The sequence below is a fragment of the Penaeus vannamei genome, chromosome 26 (genome assembly GCF_042767895.1).
Source record: "Penaeus vannamei isolate JL-2024 chromosome 26, ASM4276789v1, whole genome shotgun sequence".
NCBI classification, from domain to species: domain Eukaryota; kingdom Metazoa; phylum Arthropoda; class Malacostraca; order Decapoda; family Penaeidae; genus Penaeus; species Penaeus vannamei.
The window spans coordinates 36,681,536-36,702,693 of NC_091574.1; the positions used below are offsets into that span (position 1 = coordinate 36,681,536).

A 21,158-nucleotide genomic window follows, 5' to 3' on the forward strand; every position below is an offset into this window, starting at 1 on the left:
ACATAAACTATTACATCAGACCACAAAAATATCATAGTTATACAACTGAACCGCCATGAATGTGGGCCCTGAGAATATCAAAAGGTAAGGCCATAACAGCCTTTACCATGTTTCGTGCATTCTATTAAGTAGAATGTAAAATTACTGAACACCTCTTTACTCCTAGCTTAATGGTTTGCCTCTGGGAAGGTCCTTCTTTCTTACCAAATAATTACTGGTTTCAGATAAATGGGTTTACTGATATATGGGTCTCATTTAACTTGAAAAAATAAAATAAAAAATCTATAATTTTTCCTATTCTTTTTTTATTCACATTTATTCATGCCATTTTCTTCTCTCTTTTTAGTAACTTATTTCCATTTTCCAGTCTTGCAAAACTCATCACAAAGCACCACTTGTGCTGTCCTTGTTGAGATTACACTTGCAAATGGGAGGGCTTTACAGCCCTGTGTTAACATCAATGGTATGGTGATGGTCAAAGGTTCCCGGAGAAACGAAGATGGAGTCCGAGTGGTCGACTGGTTCCAGTGAGGGGGCAAAGTCCTGCTGTGATGTGGCTATTAGGTACTGGAGTTCACTTGACACTGGAGTCCCATCCTGGAGAGACCAAGAAGAATCAGGACATTCCAAGGAGCAACGCTTTTTCTGTGTAATTGCTCACTCACTCTCTCCCTTGTTATTCAATTAGTATACTTATTAAACATTCCCTCACTAATTTAGTTATTCACTTTCATTCACTGATCTATTCACTTAATCATTAACTCTATCAGTTATTCTTCATTCATTCATGCACTAAGTCAATAATAATAATGAAATTCTTCTTTCTGAAGATATTAACTCCAGCAACTCATTACATATGATCGGAAATTCGTGATTTTTCAATATATTATACATACACATAAAGTGATAACCACCACCAAGTTTCACCAATCTCTGACCACCAAGGGGGTCAGAGATTTAGTTATACCTCTTTTAATTTTACATATTTAGCAAAAATATTATGTCATGAGATTGCCGAAGCCCACTAGATTACAGATTTTTTTTTCAATTTTTCTAGTATTTTTGAAAATTTTCGTCACAACGGCCCCTTTAACCCTTTGTGCTGGGATGACTACATGAAGAGTCAACTATGATTTTAGAATATTTTGTTTACACACTGATGACACCAGAAGATCAGTCATAGACAAAAATAATCACCTATCCACTAGCAGCCCGTCTCACAAGGGCTTCTTTCTACATTATTTGTCATTATTTGAGAGGATGACAGGAAGTGGGAGGGTCAGAGTGATTGCTATGCAAAGCATTGGTCATCAAATTTGTCATCTTGTTTCATAAGATCCCATGCAAAAAGACTTTTAATAATCAGTTACAGCAATAATAATTAATGCTATATTTCACTTTGGACTTCAGAAAACAAGCTGTAGATAAGTCATAATATGACTTATGAGAAGAATGTTTGAATGGGATATGAATCAGAAAGATTTGTTTAGGAAATTTACTCCAACCTAACTAGTTACTATTTATTAATTTTCAAATATATCCCATTTGCATCATCCCATCATGATAACTAGTTTCACAGCCACTCAATTAGTTAGCATCAGGCATCTTTTGGTTGCTCTGTACTGAAAATAATAAGAAATTGGATGCCCTACTTTTAGGTAAGACACCCTAAAGACAGCCCAATATTTTCATCCCATTTTTTCTGGTAACTCCGTTGAATGTGATCAAAATTCTCCAATTCCAGCTGCTTTGTCACTTCGCCCACCAGTATAACGCTGACATGAAATCTTGAATAACATTTTATGATTATCTATGACAAGGCGTGGCCGGGAGCTGTTATCGGTGGGATATCTGATGTCTCATTAACCTTTTCATAGGAAGAAGTACTGCTAAGCTTGAAGCTTTTAATAATATTTACAAAAGTGACAGAAAGCATAACTCTTAAGCGTATTTTGGAGGCATTTCAGAGTTTTTTTTGGCTTCTTTGGTGGTTATAACTATCAGTGAACCGGGAGAAGAACAACAAAAACATCAGCACGATGCAACCATCAATTACACTCACTGTTCTTATATATTAACTTATGAAACATATTATATTGTATATTAATCAGTATAGTTATAAAACTACCTAAAAATGACCTGGTCTTCTCCACCTCCTAACACACATACATACATGTACCTTCTCCCTGCCTCAGGGCAAAAGTAATGTAACAGAGACAAAAGAACTTGGCTGTATTCCACAAAATTCTCACCCTAAAATGCAGGAAATAATTTTTCAGCACTTGTGATTATTGCCATTGCACCAGCAGTGTTTGCCGCATAACCAGTCAATTTGTGGGAAATAAAATAAAATACCCTGCGCTGAAATCCTAGCTAAAAGCCTGTTCATAGCTTTATATGAAAAGATGATTCCCCACAAACCAGTTGTTTAACATAAGTTTGCTTGTTTTTTCCCCACATCAGATATTTTCACCTGTGGCAGTTATCTAGGCCAATATACAAGCCTGCTTGTCTGTACATGCACTTATCACATGCCCTTTCATTATGTCATGAATTTAGTTGAAATAATACAACAATATAAGGTGGATACTAAAGAATATGTTTGCTACAGACTGAGCATGTCAATGTCTGCATCTGAGAGTTTAGAAACTCAGCAAACAATAATGATAAGGGTTTCTTACACAAACTTTTGTCATTCAAATCCGATATAAACATTCTTCTTCTCATAAGCCTAAATATTATATAGATAAAATGTCTGGCTCAACCCCTAGTTGCTGGGTGGCATGCTTGCACATGCTATGGCATGATTAGACTTCATTCTGGGTGGCATGTGCATTCATGCCATGGTGCACCAACATGGTCATGCCATGGGTTTTTCCTACAATTGTGGCAAAAAAAATTTTTTTTGGGGGGGGGGCCAGTGAAAATGTGATGCAGCTTCTCGACACTTGTCTGTCTGTCTCTCTATTTGTCTGTCATATATATATTTCAAATGCTACTAAAGGAAGAACCAAACAAAATCTGAACAAAATTAATCATTTTTTACATGCCATATAAATATCATCCAAACACAGGAAAATTAATTCCAAAAAAACATGCACCCTTAACTGTCCTCAAGCAGCACATTGGTACAATAAGGAACCACGAAATACAAACCTGATTCACAAATGCCCCGTCCTCCCTCTGGAACACAACAATCTCCCCTTCATCCTTCTCAGCTCCTGTGATGAGGGGGTCAGCTATAGAGGTGGCCCCAGTGGGACTGACCTCCTCGATTTGGTATGCCAGTCGCTCATCTTGCGGGGATTCTTGCAAGGGAGGAGTTGGAGAGGGGCCGATGAAGGACTCTACCACGTAGTCAGTGTCACTCTCCACTTCCCGTTTTGACATGAGACCCTGGAAGCAGCAAAAGGAACTGATGTCAACATCTAAGGCCATTAAGTGTGTGGAGATGATGAGAGGTTCTCTTGAAAGAATGCTAAGTGGTTAAACACATCATGTATTGTGTAGTTATTTGCCCCCTTTCAGAAAAAACAACACAACAATCCTTGCTCTCTGCCTCTGGGAGCCAGGAATTTGTAAATCTATATTTCTGACATAAAACTACTGCATAAAAATAAAATCTCATAAAAAGAAGACACAAGACTGATCCAATATCCTAGGGGCATTAGACTAATAATGTCCTATCTATGGTATAACTCTTCTTAACGCATTACCGCCGGTATATTTTAAAAGCCGAAAATAAAAGATTCTGGGCAGCTACAACATCTGCGTGCGGGGCTAGCCCTGACTCTGTCCGCGCGCCGGCCGCAGCCCGCTGCTGCATCGGAGCGCGGGCCCCAATACAGCATCACACTGGCAGGACACACGGCAATATTTGTCTTTTCCGGGTGTCTCATATGTGGGACACCCATCATTACTGGGTTAAGATGGCTTAAGGGGACCGTCCCAGGTGAGGGGGTACAAGGGGTCAAATTGAGTTAGCTAGCATATAGTATAGGTACATGGATGAGGAAACTACCAAACGAGCATTAAACGCCTGCTATGGCTCATTGTCTTGCAGGCAACGCAAGACCTGCTGAACACCTGGGGAAGTATGTTGCTAATGAGCACCCAGGTCCACCCATGTGAGCCTTTGCTTGTTGTAATCGCGCATACGCCATTTGATTACATTACGCATAGATATTACATATATCATTATTTTATACCATTATCAGAAAAAAATTATATCACAGTGATTTATGACAATTTGTGAAATATATCTAAAAAAATATATATACCATCAGGAAAAAAATTATATCACAGTGATTTATGACACAATAATTTGTGAAATATATCTAAAAATATAAATATATAGGCTTTGTGTCCTTTTACACACGAAATATGCTTCTATCGAGACTCCCTGGTAATATTATGTAGCTTACAAAGTGATCTGTACATGTACTGAATACGAAGCACTAATGTTTGAAAATAGCCGTATAAGTAAGGATTGAAATATTACCATTAGACTTGACTCAAAGGTTGGTACATCACAGTATGGGTAAATTTAATTAGATTTGAAATTGGTCTTTCCCGTTGTGAAGGCCATTTCAATACGAAGGTTACCTCAATGTCAGATTTATGAACTTCAGATGTATAAGTGAGACACAGATTATTTCATATTGAAGATGATAGTACTCAGTAATATCTGCTCTGAAAGAAAAACTATATGGAATTTTGAGCTCGTTTGTAAGTGCAGTCTTCGTCTATTGTTGATAAAGCTATCGCTTCTGTTTTGTGTGTTCCCGGTAAAAACTATTATGTTTAGACGTTACCGTAGGTCTTAGGTACCATAAATTCGTACATATCCCACCACACCTTGGCGTCTTCATGATTTTATGCACTTTTTAGTAAAGATAATAGGTGCAAATGGCTATCCACCAACTCTAAACTTACTCCCCTTTGCAATCTGTTAATATTGACAATTATCAAAGAAAGTGGTTTGAGAGGGATAACTAGTATATATTATTATTTAGATATGAAAGTCGATGTAGGCCTACTAAATGAGGATGATTAATTTTTTAAACTTCATGTGCTCGTCTTCACATATATATGATATTCCTCGAAAATTATAAATACACAATAATCATCTCCCCCCCCCACATAGCGTCCCTACTGAAAATCGTAATTCCGATTGACTTGGTAATCCTCACATCGCAAAGTAGACTAAATAAGCTTTTTTATATATAGCATATTAGATTTAGCGAAAAATGCCAGAGATAGCGAACTTTGGCAAGCTGCCAAAATATAAAACGCCGTATCTCTGTTCTTTATTTACACGACCTTTGGTATATAATGGGGCTAGTAACCTTCGTGCAATTCAAATGCAGTTTGTGTAATAGCCCAATTTTTAAATTTTCACCTTAATCAATAAATATACATTTTTTTACTGCTGAAAAAATCAGACAAAAAATAGTTCCCTATGTCAACCAGTCCCCCACAAAAAAAAAAAAAAAAAAAAAAAAAAAGGAAATAAAAAAATCTGGCTATTACATGGCCTTAGGCTAGGATAGCTCTATAAAAAAAATCTGGCTATTACATGGCCTTAGGCTAGGATAGCTCTAACACATGATTTTTTTTTGTGGATTGTTTAAGAAAAAAGTGTGGGCCACATTATGTACCGAAGAAGAGGGGAAATGTCCAGATTTGTCTTTTGATTTGCTTTATCAAGATGGTAATATTTAATTTTCCTTGCATAGACTCCATATCATCTCTCTATGGCATAAAGAGCTCAGAGCAAGGATTAAAAAAAAAAAAAGTATGGAACATTAGGTTATTTGTCAAACATTTCATTTTTTCGTAATTTTCAATTTTTTGTACTACAACCTGTGCCACCGACCACAGTGGCCAGGAATACTGTGCACAGCTTAGAAATGGCATCATCCCTAGAGCCAGCGCTCTTCCAGTCACAGCTTTATGCACGTTACATTATACATTCGTTCATCAATAGGCTTAATGCTAAAGCCCCTTTCTAAACGCCAAATGAGTCAAATACCACTCCAAGATGATTATAGTGAGGCTTTTCTGTCACCCTGGCCTTCACTCATGACAGCATGTTGATATTATCTTTCCCACAACCATTTTGCCCTCAAACCCAGATTCTTCCATGACGAGACCATAATGTCATCCAGATCATGGGGGTTAACAAGCCTTCACAATGTGGGAAGTTTTCCATAAAATCAGTTATTTTGACAAATAATTTATCTAAGGTCTGCTTTTTGTGGGAAAATGACATCAGAATATACAGTTTTTGTAAATAAATTGTTCAATCTCTCTCTGTTGCCATTCACCTTAATTCTCTGTTTATCATCAGTGTCCAAATGATCTTTCTGTCTAAAGGAGGCCCAGATTATTTTTTATTAAGTACAAGCTGCCACTTCATCTCAGCAAATTGTATTTAAGAGTTTGTTTTAAAGACTGCAATGTACAAAGTCAAACACCACATCTGCTCCTTAGTTGTTTTTCAGCATTGCTGAGCACTCTTAGCCCTTTGTTAGCTAAAAGAATCTCAACTGTTTTGGATTGCAGTGGCTAGACATAAATTTGATTAACCATTTGTAATTTTAAAACATTAATTACCTGGATAAATCTAAGTAGTTGTAACAATTTCATTTGATTTTTCTTCATAATCCTATCAATGTTGGGAGAGTGTATATGAATTCATTAGTGGTCTATGTTATGCAGAGACAAGCCTTGAAAATTTAAGGTATTAATTCCTACCAGAGGATTATAAGGGCAACAGATTTGTTGTGAGAGCAGACACACAGCCTTGGAAATTTTACCTGTAGTCATTTTTTCATTGAGAGTCATTACACTAACAATATGATGACTACCATTTTCTTATTCTGCAAATCTCCTCACTGAGTTAACTGTGGAATTATGTGATAAGGGGAAAAAGAAGAGAGAGGACACATCACCTTCCAATTTCTAATTTAATCTCTCCATCTCTTTTATAGATCTGTACAAAAGTTTTTCAATCAATCTTTTTTTTTACACATTTGTCTCAAAATCTTCAATTGACCTAACATGACCTAATCCACATCCACCAACCCTCCCAGGGACATACTGATGAGACTCTATTCTCAATTCTAGTTCAAGACAATATAAAAAGCTGGGATGCCTGATATGGTGAAAATTAATAAAACAAAGATCAAAGACAAAATAATGTTGCTGTAAAATCAATAGTTTGTACTTTGCCCTATTGCAAATAAGATTTATTCACATTATCATAATCAATTTAGTTTCCCCTCATTCTGTCCCTCCTCTTGTATCATTCATCTCTATTGTTTTACACTTTTTTAACCTAATGTTGACGGAAAAATGGTGCATTCCCTTTGGCAATGCTTGGTTAAATGTTTCTACACATAGATGCCTCTGCTAATGCTTAGCCACAAAGGAGTCAATTAGTAGATCTTGCAACCTAACTTTTCCTTGAAAAAGTGAGAAAAAAACACTTTTGTTAATAATGCTATCAATATTGGCATTATTTTTGTTATAAACATTATAAACATTACTATATTGTTACTAACATTACTAACAGCAATATTAGATATTAAAAAATATTATCTAAAATCAAGGAAAGGGATAAATAGGTTAGACAGGTAGTTTGCGTAATTGGCTCATCAGTGACAGTACTTGTGGAGCCATCTATATTCAAAAACAATTACTGAATTCAACACACACAATGGGCAATAGCATGTACATACATGCCATGCCCAGCGGCTTGGGGTTAAACTTCCTGCTGACTATGGTAACTGTAACTCAAACCGGAACAGCCAATGTAGATCATGAACAATAAAGAAGCATGGAAAACAAATCTCAACCAATATTTCAACGGATACCAACACACGATAAAGAAAATAAACACCCACCACAAAAAACAAGCAAAGTATCCCACAAACAACACATTACACATGCCTGGTATGGAGACAAAAGATATTCCACTCCCTCCTCATGGTTGTTGTTGATGCTGTTGTTGTTGTTGTTGGCAATCACTACCTCTGGGTCGTAGCAGATATCTTCCTCCTTCACTACTGTTGACATTTCTGACACCTGAAAGTTAGGAATAAATTTCTAGCAATATGGAAATTACCTACTTCACAGGCATATAGGTGAGAAAGAAAACTTACTAAAGAATAATGTAAACCATTGCATCCAGGTGCCTCATTCAGGCACTCAGACTAAGATCCATGCATTAGGTTTATTTGATTGGGAAATCTGGGTGAGTGGCTTGTAGGCCTGGCCCACAAAACACTCATGCATGGCATCAAGACTCCTTGCCTCCTCTTTGTAGTGCTATTAGCTCTTATCCTGGAGACATGTTTTTACTATACTGCATTCTTTGATGCCTATTTTTGTCCTTTGTTATGCTGTATCAAGACTGATTTAGTTGAGCAAACTCAATATCATCTTTTCAGGTAGTTCATACTCTGTGCAATAGCAGTAACAATAAGTAACATTGTGCTACTTGTATATTTACCTGAATTTTCAAGTAAATGAATTTTCTATAATACATTGTGCTCAGCAGGAAACTGCAGACAAGAAGAGGAGGTTCCTGTATGTGGAAACTGTCTTTCCTAGAGTAGGCAGTCTCCTAGGCATGGCTCACTGATGGTACATACCACCCCATTTAGCAATTTTATGCTGTAGCTGATAACCAAATGATCCCCACAAACAAATGTTACATAGTCTCACCCTCCTGAATTGATGAACCCTCACATAACTGTTTACCTAAAACCTCTGGCTGTGCATGGAGTCAAAGGCATACAGCAATAATAATGTTTATTTGAACATAAGAAAATGCTTTATTAAAATATAGTGTATGTATTACATGGGAAGGAATAGGTCAAGGTTAAAACAAATACATGTGCTAGATATCAAAGGTATTGTGGCAAAAAGGGTTAAAAATGACAAAGATTAGGTCAGAATGTGTTACAAGTCCAAGATCATATAGCACTTAAGGATAGTACAGTAGTGAAGAGGGTTAAGAGGAGTAGCAGGTGGAGTAAGGCAGGGATTAGTAAAGGGGAAAGGGGGTTAAGGGCAATGGGGGATTAGATTAAATGGAGAGTATTTATGCATCTGAGGAAAAGGAACACAGCATAGGGAACAGCACAAAAGAGCTATTATGAAGCAATCAACAGGTAATAAGAGTAGAAATGGGCATCAGAAAAGTAAGAGAGGAAGACCCTGGAGAACAAGGCAAGGGACCAGAAGGTGATATATCAGGATCAGGGGAAGAAGCATCCAGGAGGGCTCATAAGGGATAATGGGGAAAGGAGAGGGGGGATGGTGCAGATTGAGAAGGGGTAAGGTGAGTTGGGAAAGAGTGGGAGAAAGTGGTATCTAGGAAATATGTGGAGGATGAGTATGGATGTTGGCAGTTACTTTAAAAGTAGAGGAAATAGGAGTAGAGAGATTAAAAGATGGATGAGGTAGAGGAGTATTATCATGGGTCATGTTTAGGAAGTTTTGTATGTCTTCAAGAGTTTCTGGCATGGAGGTGGGTGGAGATGTTTGAGAAACAAAGGTTTTCTTCTGAGGAGAAGAGGAGACAAATGTTCAAGGAGCAGAGAAAGAGGTAGGTGTAGGAGAGAATCTAAATGCACCAGGCATTTAGATTGCCTGGTGCAACAGGTAAAATGAGGAGGCAGAGGGACAAGCACCAGGGAAGTGGTAGAGATTGGGATAATCTGGATTTAGAATGGCAAGAAAATTTGACAGGGAGGGAGAGGGAGTAGAGGTAGGATGGCAAGGGGTAGGGGGAAGAGATACGAGGGAAGATGCTGAGATATCTTGGGAAGAAGGGAGAGGAGCAGAGCAGACAGAGTTGGAATTGAAAAATCTTGTGTGTGCGCTTCCTGTCTGGCCTCACATAAAGAGAAGCCAAGTTTGAATCTCAGACTCAAACTTTTATGTAGGGTTGCTTCTATGAAATATGTAAAGGGAGCCACTTCAACAGGCACATATGTGTGATTGTGCAAAGCAATTTGAAATCATGACTAGGTTGGGCACATAAAGGTAATCATTTCTACAACTGATGGGGGAGAGGTCAATAAGGTTGGACAGAGCAGGACTCTCTACCAATATAAAGTTCATGGGAAAAACTATGTCTATGGAAGGTAAACTTGGCAATATTGACAAAGGGCTTACAGCAGAATCTGTATTACCAGTGCATCTTAGACACCAAGGCAGGTGACCAGGTCATTTTCACAGTCTGACCAATCCTTGCCATATACAGGGCAATTAGCTGGGCACAAGAATTAAGTCCAGAGTGAGGCTGGGAAGGAATAGGTTTGCAAGTGGGGTCAGTCAGGGTAGATAATGCTATAATTATTACAAGACTTGCATGACTGGAATGACTGCAGAATGAAACTTTGCCACTTGTTTTAGGAGACATTGGAAGAGGATAGCATTGTCAGAGTAAGGGGCTTTTAGGGGGGAATTATAAAGAACTGATCTCCCTTGACTGGGCTAAATAGAGTACTCAAAAGTTTTGTAGAGGTGTCAGTAGCAAAAGGACATAGGTGGGAGGAAGAGAGAGTGGTGTGGAGTGAGGCAGTATTGCAGGGAGGACAAAAAGAATAGTAGTAATAAGAGAGGAAAGGGTAAACAATGAAGAAGACTGTGCAGTAGGAAGACACAGAGTTGGGAATGTTGGGAGAGAGGAATGGATGTATTCTGAAGGTTAAGTAATGACCTAAAAGGATGATTTGAAATGGATCAAGTCAACAGCAAGCATCGAGGAGCGGGTAATTGTAGCAGTGGTCAGAGCTGCGACCAAAGGAGAGGGAGGGGTCGGGACACCAGAGAAGTCAGTTTCAAACAGATTAGTTGATGAAGGGGCAAGCCTCAATGCCCCTGAAATGGGTACAAAATTTTCATTAATGACCATTCAAGACTCACACAAAGCCAGCCTTTTATCCTTTCAGCACAGCTCTTACACCATCTATTATGAAGTGGACAAAAGAAGATATTACAGAAGAAAAGGAAAAGAAAAAGGATATCAAAAAAGACTGTAAAACTCGTTAAGCCAAGGGCTGAGGCCCAAGGTAGGGGCAATCCCCAACAGTCCTCATCTTAGATGACCTATCTAAGAGATAATTGCCATCTCATTGTCACAGTATAAAGAATCAAGATAAAAGAGAATTTCTACCCCATTGATACATGTTCAATTCACTTTGATTTTAGGTATCAATTTTGTCTATACAGATCACTCCAGAAGTACTTATTCACATAGGTCAATTACTAGGCCTTTTCTTCTCGACCGCTTACCCTTGTTCTTGTTTTTTAGAAATCTTTTTTTCTTCTACTTTTTATTTAGTAATATAATTATTGGTAATGATATAATAATCAAAACTGTGTCAATTTCAAACATGGCATCAAAGCACAGAAAGGGGAGAAGTACAGACTACAAAGAATACAGATGATATAAAGGACATGGAGATGTAAATAAACTAATATACTGTCCACTGCAGATAAAAAAGAAAAACAGTACATTTATAATAGCGGTAATTATAGAAAGAGGTCTTTGCTGACATAATTGGGAACAATTCTAAACCAAGAGAACAATGAACACTGATCATTATTTTGCAAAGTGTATAGGGAAGATGTTGACAGATTCAAACCAAAATTTAAAACTGAAGCAAGACATGGTCAAAAGTTATTCAAGGAAAATTTCAAGAAAAAGTGAAAAAAACAGCTCCTGTGGAAAAAGTTCAGAACTTGGAGATAGATCTCAAGCAGTATGTGAAAGATATGAAGTAGGAAGTAAGGAGTACGCAAAAGTGAGGCAAAAACATATATTGAAAAGGATGTAATCAACAAATTAAGCTAAGCTCTTTTAATTACATATATAGTATGACCAAAAGTAGAAATCAAATTATCTACATCAAAAATAACACCATTGTTTACACTAAGAGCAAATGTGTGAAATCCTTATGCCAATTTCCAAGGTCTATATCTGTCAACTGATATACTGTATTAAGATGGCAATAGACTTTTTACCTTTCACAAACACCACATCATCTCTCTATGCTACTCTACAACTCTGTACAATAACAAGAACAGTATGTAACATTTTGCAATTTGTGTCTTTTTGTATTTTCGTATTTTACAAATATCTGTAATTCAACCAATACTACTAGTCACAGCTGGCAGGAATAAGATCCTGAGTATGACAATTGCATCCTCTTTCAAGCCAGCACTCTTCCAGCCACTGATCACAGATGGTATTCTACCCCCATTATTTCCTTTCTGCAATTTAAAAAAATGCAAGAGCCCCTTCCTAAAGGCCCACAGATTTATTTGTCTTTCTGATCATCATCAACTCTTCCTATAAGAAAAAACTCACCTTCCAAAAATCTAGATTTATCTGAAAATGTTTGTTTGTGGGTTATCTGTTTTCCTTACACTCATCTGGAGGGTTGATCTTATAGCATCTTTCTGGCTCTTAATGGGAAGTGCACTTATCAATAATATGTTTACAAATAAGAATTCATGATATCACTTTTACCTCCACATATACATCCACCTAAAACTAGATAAAATCACAGTATTGTTATCATGTCCCTTAGAGAACTGTAACATGAATAGTGTGAGTAAAAATGTTCAATTATCATCATCATCATCATCATCATCAAGGGGGCTGATGCCGACGGGGGCGCATAGCCGTATCCACCCTTCGCTTCCACCTACGAGGATCCCTCATGGCTAGACGCCAGGCAGGGACTCGGCCCATCTCTATTTCTTCATGGCAAGTTTGGTTGATCTTCCCAAGCCACGACTTCCTCGGTCGTCCCACAGGCCTCCTCCACCCAGGGTTGTCTCGAACAGAGACGACCTGATGGGCAGGATCATCCTGAGGAAAGCGAGCCAGGTGGCCGTATAGCCTGAGTTGGCGATCACGGATTGTGCAGATAACAGGTCCTGTGCCAGTCTCACGATGCAACCGTTGGTTGGATACATGGTCCCACCAACAGTACCCTATGATCTGGCACAAGGACCTATTACAAAAGGCTTCAAGACGAGCCTCCAAGGCACAGGACAATGTCCAGGTTTCGCTACCATATAGCAAAACTGGTATTATCAGGGCCTTGAAAACCCGTAGCTTGGTCCTTCTGCACAGGTACCGACATCTCCAAATACTCTTGTTGAGAGAGTTCATGACCCTTGCTGCCAGGCCAATCCGTCTGCTGACTTCATGGTCTGACAGCCCAGAGTTATGAACTACACTACCAAGGTATGTAAAGCTCTCTGTGACTTCAATGTCCTTGCCACAAGCACGTACCGACTGAGCAGGTTCTCCTAACAAGTCCCCAAATTCCTGGACCTTGGTCTTGATCCAGGAGACCTCTAAACCCAAGGGCTTTGCTTCATTGCTAAATGCATAGAGAGCCGCCACTAGGGTTTCCAAAGACTCAGATAGAATGGCAACGTCATCAGCAAAGTCAAGGTCTGTAACCTTGATATTGCCCAGCATTGCTCCACAATGACTTTGAACAGTAGCTCTGCCCAGTATCCAGTCCATGCAAGTGTTGAAAAGAGTTGGTGCAAGGACACAGCCTTGCCTCACTCCTGAACTAACAGGAAAGAAGCTCGACAGGCCCCCACCACACTTTACAGCACTTTCAGTACCAGTATACAGGCTTGCTATTAGTCCAATAATCCTTGTTGGTATTCCTCTCAGCCTCAGGATCTCCCAAAGTGACTCCCGGTGCACCATATCGAACGCCTTCTTGAGGTCGATGTAGGCTGCAAGCAGCCCACGCCTGAACTCACGGCGGCGCTCTACAATGACTCGAAGCACGAGGATACAGTCTATTGTGGACTTACCAGGAGTGAATCCGGATTGCTCCAGTCTCTGGTGCCTCAGTAGATGGTCTCTGATACGTCTCAGAAGGATGTGGGCGAGAACCTTGCCTGGTATACTGAGCAGTGTGATGCCTCGGTGATTGCTGCAGTCCCAACGGTCCCCCTTCCCCTTCCAGAGAGGGATGACCACACCCCTCAACAGGTCAGGAGGAACGGAACCGGACCGCCAGATGGCAGCCAGGACAGCATGTAACCCCCGTGCCACAGGTTCACCACCAGCCTTTAACAGTTCAGCTGGTATGCCACAGATACCCGCTGCTTTCCCACTCTTCAGCTTGGAAATCGCCCCCCTAACTTCAGTTAGGGAGGGAGGGTCCTCGCTGATAGGTGGATCCGGCAGCGGGATCTCGACACTACCTGCATCCAAGTTAACTGTTGGTGGGTCAACCTAGTACAGCTGCTCAAAATACTCAGCCCAATGTTCCCGCACCACAACAGGATCTGAAACGATCTGACCACTTACTGAGCGAACTGCTGTCACCTGTGAAGAGGGCTTGGAGTTCAGCTTTCTCAGGGCTTGGTATGCAGGACGAAGGTCATTTACTAAGAAATGGCCTTCTACCTCCTCTGCAAGACTCCTAATAAACTGTTCCTTGTCCCTTCTTAACAGGGACCGAGTTCTGCGCACATGAGAACGGTGCAATTCCCGATCCCCTGTCAGACGAGCCGCACGACATGCATCTGTGGCTTCCAGTGTCTCCTGCGAGATGGAATTCTGTACTGCTCTCGGGCGTACACCAATCGTATCTTGAGCTGCATCAAGTGTTTCACGCTTAAAGGTATCCCACAGAAGAACAGGGTCTGTCAGACTGCCAAGCATTACGAAACGATCAGAGATTGCCTCAGCAAACCCGCGGGCACACTCCCCCTCCCTCAGCCAGTCCAAATGAAACACCCTAGGGTGATCATTTGACCGCTGGGGAATTTTGAAGTGGACCCGGAGGGTAGCCACAACCAATCTATGGTCAGTACCACAGAACTCAGCACTCCTGTACACCCTGCAATTCTGAAGGATCCTCCAACGAGTGCTAACGAGTATGTGGTCGATCTCCTTGGCTGCAATTATGTTCAATTATGTTACACCTAAATATCAGCACAATACTCAAATGTACCAACCTGCTCCTCATGCTGCAAAGTCTCCGATGCATCTCTTATTTCCTGATGCTCACTGTTATTGACAGATTCCGTTTCATTGCCCACTATCTTTACTAAAGCTTCTCTTGCCGATACTCTGCAAGGGAAAAACGAAAATCAAACAAAGGAACAATCAACAACTCTGTGTGTGTGTGTGTGTGTGTGTGTGTGTGTGTGTGTGTGTGTGTGTGTGTGTGTGTGTGTGTGTGTGTGTGTGTGTGTGTGTGTGTGTGTGTGTGTGAGTGTGTGTGTGAGTGTGTGTGTGAGTGTGTGTGAGTGTGTTTGTGAGAGTATGTGTGAGAGTATGTGTGTGAGTATATGTGTGAGTATATGTGTGAGTACGTGTGTGAGTACGTGTGTGAGTACGTGTGTGAGTGTGTATGTATGTGTGTGTGTGTGTGTGTGTGTGTGTGTGTGTGTGTGTGTGTGTGTGTGTGTGTGTGTGTGTGTGTGTGTGTGTGTGTGTGTATGTGTGTATGTGTGTATGTGTGTGTGTGTGTGTGTGTGTGTGTGTGTGTGTGTGTGTGTGTGTGTGTGTGTGTGTGTGTGAGTGTGACTGTGAGTGTGTGTGTGTGAGTGTGAGTGTGAGTGTGTGTGAGTGCGAGTGTGAGTGTGAGTGCGAGTGTGAGTGTGAGTGTGTGTGTGAGAGTGTGAGTGTGAGTGTGTAAGAGCCCAAATGTTGGGTCCTACATGAGTTTGGTAGATGGCGAGCTTAGGGTTAAGGTAGACAACCAAGATGTCGACTCCTTTACTGAATAAGATGTTGGAGTGCGGCAGCTCCTCGGAGCGAGGTGTTGCTCCTTGGCTCCCCAATGGGAGTCTGCCTGATCTCCTATACACTGGTTTAAAGATTGCACCAAGTCACATTGTTAGCATGTGACGAACGGTGATGAACAAGGAAGCGTTACAACAATACATAGATCTTGTGGAAGAGATAAACAACACAACATTCTAATGTCTGGTGAGGCAAGAAGAGATGAAGGAACAGAGGAAGCAATGGTCAGGCATATATGCATATGTATATGTATGTGTGAAGATACGTATGTGACAAACATGTAAGATATTATATATAGAAACAGCTGGGTTACAGTGAGTGAATGAGTGAGTGAGTGAGTGAGTGAGTGAGTGAGTGAGTGAGTGAGTGAGTGAGTGAGTGAGTGTGTGTGTGTGTGTGTGTGTGTGTGTGTGTGTGTGTGTGTGTGTGTGTGTGTGTGTGAGTGAGTGAGTGAGTGAGTGAGTGAGTGAGTGAGTGAGTGAGTGAGTGAGTGAGTGTGAGTGTGTGCGTGCATGCGTAGGTAACATGAAAAATAAAAGCAAAACACTATGCAATAAAGAAATGGAATAATCAGCATTCACATAACTTTCACCAATTTTCATCATCATCATCATGAACAACAACCACCTGTTGATGGGCACGCACAATCATGCTGAGGCCACTATTTTAGCTTAATAACTTTTGTTTATACTTAAGATGGCTCTAGAAATGCCAAGTCACCAAGGAGTCCATTACTGCAATTATTAGGCTTGCTTGATCTCCCCTTTTTATCCTATTCCTTGATTTTCTAGCTTTCTTTTGTACTGCTATCATTCCTGTTAGTAATACTATAATAATCAAGATATATCAAACAATATGAATAATAACAGCAAGACAAAGGAAAAAGAGACTCCTCTGATGCTTAGTGCTTAAGGAGTCATCTACTGCAAAACAAAATTGCAGTGGATAGAGTACAAGCACTTTCTTACTAAGGAGTTCAATGCTAGGCATATCTGACTGCAACTATTTACCAACTCCTTGTTTATTCCCAGAGTATTTATAATAAAATCAACATTATAATTGTTATAGACCAATTCGGTAACACCTAGCAACCACCCCTAGCAACCAACACTTGGTGAAAACAAATCCTTGTTCATTTGAAAACTCACTGCGCTTTCCGAGATTTTTTTCTTTTCTTTTTTTTTTGCGTGAAAATGCTAAGGAGCTAAGTTCAAACCACAACATATGGGAAAGAGAGGTTTAACCTTTCATATATTCCCAGATCTCAAAAAGAAACCTGAAAAATGGAAGTGATGGGTGAACAGGCCATGAAACACAGGAACACTGATGGAAGTGCTTGGGGGCCTGGTGGAAACTATGTTTACATCTAATCAGTACATTTTATTACATATTAATATTTTACACCTTTTCAAATTCTAGAGGCAGATAATCACTTTCAAACTCTATCCATCTACACTCTCAACATCAAGGTCAACATTGCCAACATTAGGTTTTGGCAGCAGTAATACACTTCAAAAAGCATAACAGTAATTTTACATTTTTCTGAAATAAATTGGTTCATCATAATTTTCATTTACAGAAAAACCATCCTCGGATCCAACTCACCCAGACATTATCCCAAACACTGTCCTTTAGATGAAAACAAACCAGTCATACTGTTAAAAAAATGAAAAAGGGAAGAAAAGAAGCCTAGCTAAGGAGATACCAAGCATTCAGAAGAAACCAAATTTGTTGTGCGCATGTAGGCCTTTAAGTCACTTCATTTTCCCTTCTATTTAAACACCTAGTAAATAGGAAGAAAAGTGATGTTAGGTAATGGCACTGATTTCACAGAAAAATAACATATAACCAAAATTCACAGATTACTATAACAAATTATGTTATCATGAAATGATTTTTATTGCCTGATGTGTTGATCAAATAGTCTTACATATCGGGATATTCAATATTTTGAAGGATCGTCGATCTCGATTTCGGCAGACAGACAGTATAGGCATTTTTTTTTTTTTTTTTTAGCTGCACAGCTTTTAGTTTTGATTCATATTCCTTTTCCACTTTGGTTCTTAAAGAATCTAAGCATTCATACGCCATTTTCGCTCGCGCTGATAACGAGGTATCTGCGAGCAACGGGTTTGTTATCACCAAGCGGAATGGAGACTCTGACTCGTGACGTCACACCGAATCGGTCTATAATCAAACTCATTATCACTCTTGTAACATTATTAACCCTTGGATCCAGATGCTTCACTGCCAACATGTGGCCTAAAATCTGGGCAATAGGCTTACTTGAGTGGTTACTCTCATGGGTGTGTGTGGCTTGTAGGTTGGGAATACACGAACACTCTTGAACGGTGTCAAGACTCAACCTCCCCTTTGAAATGTTATTATTTCTGTTATTTGTCATTTTTTTGTTTCCAAGTAATACTCAATTTTCTGTATAGGAATAGGATCATGAGCTCATGAAATAGTTATCCAGCTCTCTGCTAATCATGGCTTACAGATGTTACATTCCACACTTGTTTATCAATGGAAATAATGCAAGAGCCTCATCCTAAATGCCCACTCTGTCTGATTCCCCTCCAAGCAGGGGAGTCAAACTTAAATCCATCACAGACCAATTTTCAATTCAGCTACCATCTTCAGGGCGGCCAACAAGGGTTCATACCTGGCTTCCCAGGATTACATTGCTGAAACTAGTATTATAAACTTGTATGTAGAGTTTATTTTACTTATCAGATTTCAAATGGTGATACAAATGGTAACAAATTAAATATGACATTATTTTCAATCATGATCATAATTTCATAGACTAATAATTTGTGTCACCCTGTGTTCCACCTATGATCATCCAGGGGGATAAAATTAGCCCACAGACCATGAGTATGACACCCTTGGGTTATTTCATTCATTACAAAACTACAATAAGAAAAAAAAATGTGAGAGCATTAGTGATAATCTTAAAAAGGCAAAGGACTGGCTTAATCAATCATGTAATACAGCATATTTTAAGAATGAAATAGCAAAATTGCTGAGGGCAACACATATGAGTGTGGTGGGCCTCATGTTTAACACCCCTGTACTAAGAGCATTGTGCACTTGGGGCAAGTTATTTCTGTCACTCCAGCCATCAGCCAATTTTTTCCCTGGTAGCATGTTCTCGTCATTAAACCCTCAAGCCAATTTTATTTATCATCCAGTTCATAGGTGTTACGAATAGCAACTGCAATAATGACAAAATCTTCCCTTTCTAAAATTTCAAGGTGTCGGGTAAATACGTCAGATGAGATGGGCTAGGCCTAGTGATTGACTTCTTGGTAACTAAACACTTCTGAAACCATCTGTAAAAAACAAATTAATATACTGAAGTGGACAGGGTATACATGTAAACATGTGTAAACACATTTAGGAAACTCAAGTCTAAGGTGTTCAGATATATCCACATGCTTTGTATATATATATTTCTATCTCCAAATCTAAAGTAGGTAACATAAAACTCTTTAATCAGGAAATTTTACATAAAAACAAAATACAAATCACTAATCCATATTTATTAGCCCAACTGCTGTGACATCTAGCATTTGCTGTAGTCTATCGGCCAGTTTGTTAAAATTGTGGGAGACCCAACCCAATGAGCATTCATGATACGGACATGTATGTACAAAAGAATAAATGCACATCTCTCTGTCCAGACATGCATATCTACTGTATAGATTGATAATTGTATGTATATCTCGTAGATTGACAGATATGCACTTATTTTTGTGTTTATGCATGTCCGTATAAGATGAATATCTATTGGGTCGGGCCTCGCACAATTATAACAAACCAGCCATATATATTTAGTGTCTGCACTACAGTTTTCACTGTATGTTTTCAGTTTCACATATCAAAAGTCCTACATTTGCATAGTCTCAAATATCACAAGAAATTTGTCTTCCAGAAGACAAGTTTCTGCAACAATTTACCAAAATCATTACTACATTCTAAGAGCTATTTTTACTACATCACAAGAAAGATCAAATTTACAATGCCATGATTTTCAGACACTTTCACAATAATTCTTTGAACTAGACAACCAATAAGCACACCTGGTATAACCACTACAATCTGGATGTGAGACCATCACATCATGAAAAAATCTTGAATATGCTGTCATGGAAAAACATGGCTGAGGGTTGGGGTGAGAATTTCAGGTAAAGGTCGGAATGAAGGAAATGACTCACCACGAGCGGGGCATATAGAAAGGGCTCTTGCATTACTTCCATCAATAAATGAGGAGGACACTACTTCCAAGCTCAGGATCATACTCCTGCTTGCCATAACTGGCTGTGCAGGATGAATTACAGAAAACTGAAAATATTTTATAATTTAAATAACAAAATGTTACTCATTGTTATCATTATTCCACTGAGTTATGAACTAGGCCACCAAGAGAGGTGATCTTCATGCAGAGATAATAATATTGCAAAGGGAATGCAGGGAGTTTTGTCACAAATGAGCCACACTCCTGTCAGAGTGGCCACTCAAGTAAGCTTAATTCCTGGATTTTGGGCCACATGCAGGCAACCAAGGTCCCAGATCAAAGGGGTTAATAAATAAAAATTTGACATCTTGACATTCCTTGATTTGTACCTATTATGACAGAAGCAAAGCATCAGGTAGACAAACAAGTGCTTATTTATGTGAGATCAAAGACTCAGCTTGCAAAATTTTGTAAAATAAATGTTTATGGAACAAGATTCTAGTCTGGTAACTTCTGGTTAAATCTACAGCAATCTAAATCCCAATGACTTGATTACAAAGGAGTCAATTTGTTTTTACCTTTATGGTATCTACCTTTGCAGGCAGAGCTGGAACATTATTTCTCACAGACACTGGTATGGATGCAGAAGCAAGGCCAAGTTGCTAGATCTCTATATTTTGTTATTATCAAATGAAATATCTTAAAACATCAAATCACAGTTAAAAAGATTTTATTAATCATGCCAAAGGTATATATATATATATATATATATATATATATATATATATATATATTTATATATATAGCTATCATATATATATATCATATATATATCATATATATATCAAATATATATATATATCATATATATATATATATATATATATATATATATATATATATATATATATCTATCTATCATACATATATCATATATATATATATATCATATATATATATCATATATATATATATCATATATATATATCATATATATATATATATATCATATATATATATCATATATATATACATATATCATATATATATATATACATATATCATATATATATATATCATATATATATATCATAT

The 21,158-nt window shown here is 38.7% G+C and overlaps 1 protein-coding gene across 1 annotated transcript; it reads right to left on the reverse strand.

The window, feature by feature from the left end:
• Positions 1-6: 6 nt before the first annotated feature.
• Positions 7-15,169, reverse strand: LOC138866742 (uncharacterized). Its single transcript, XM_070140441.1, has 4 exons — positions 15,028-15,169; positions 7,957-8,091; positions 3,157-3,396; positions 7-597 (listed from the first exon to the last, which is right to left on the reverse strand). Exons 2-4 carry the CDS (start codon positions 8,080-8,082, stop codon positions 439-441), a joined length of 525 nt encoding a protein of 174 aa, XP_069996542.1. The 5' UTR covers positions 8,083-8,091; positions 15,028-15,169; the 3' UTR covers positions 7-438.
• Between the last annotated feature and the right edge of the window lie 5,989 nt (positions 15,170-21,158).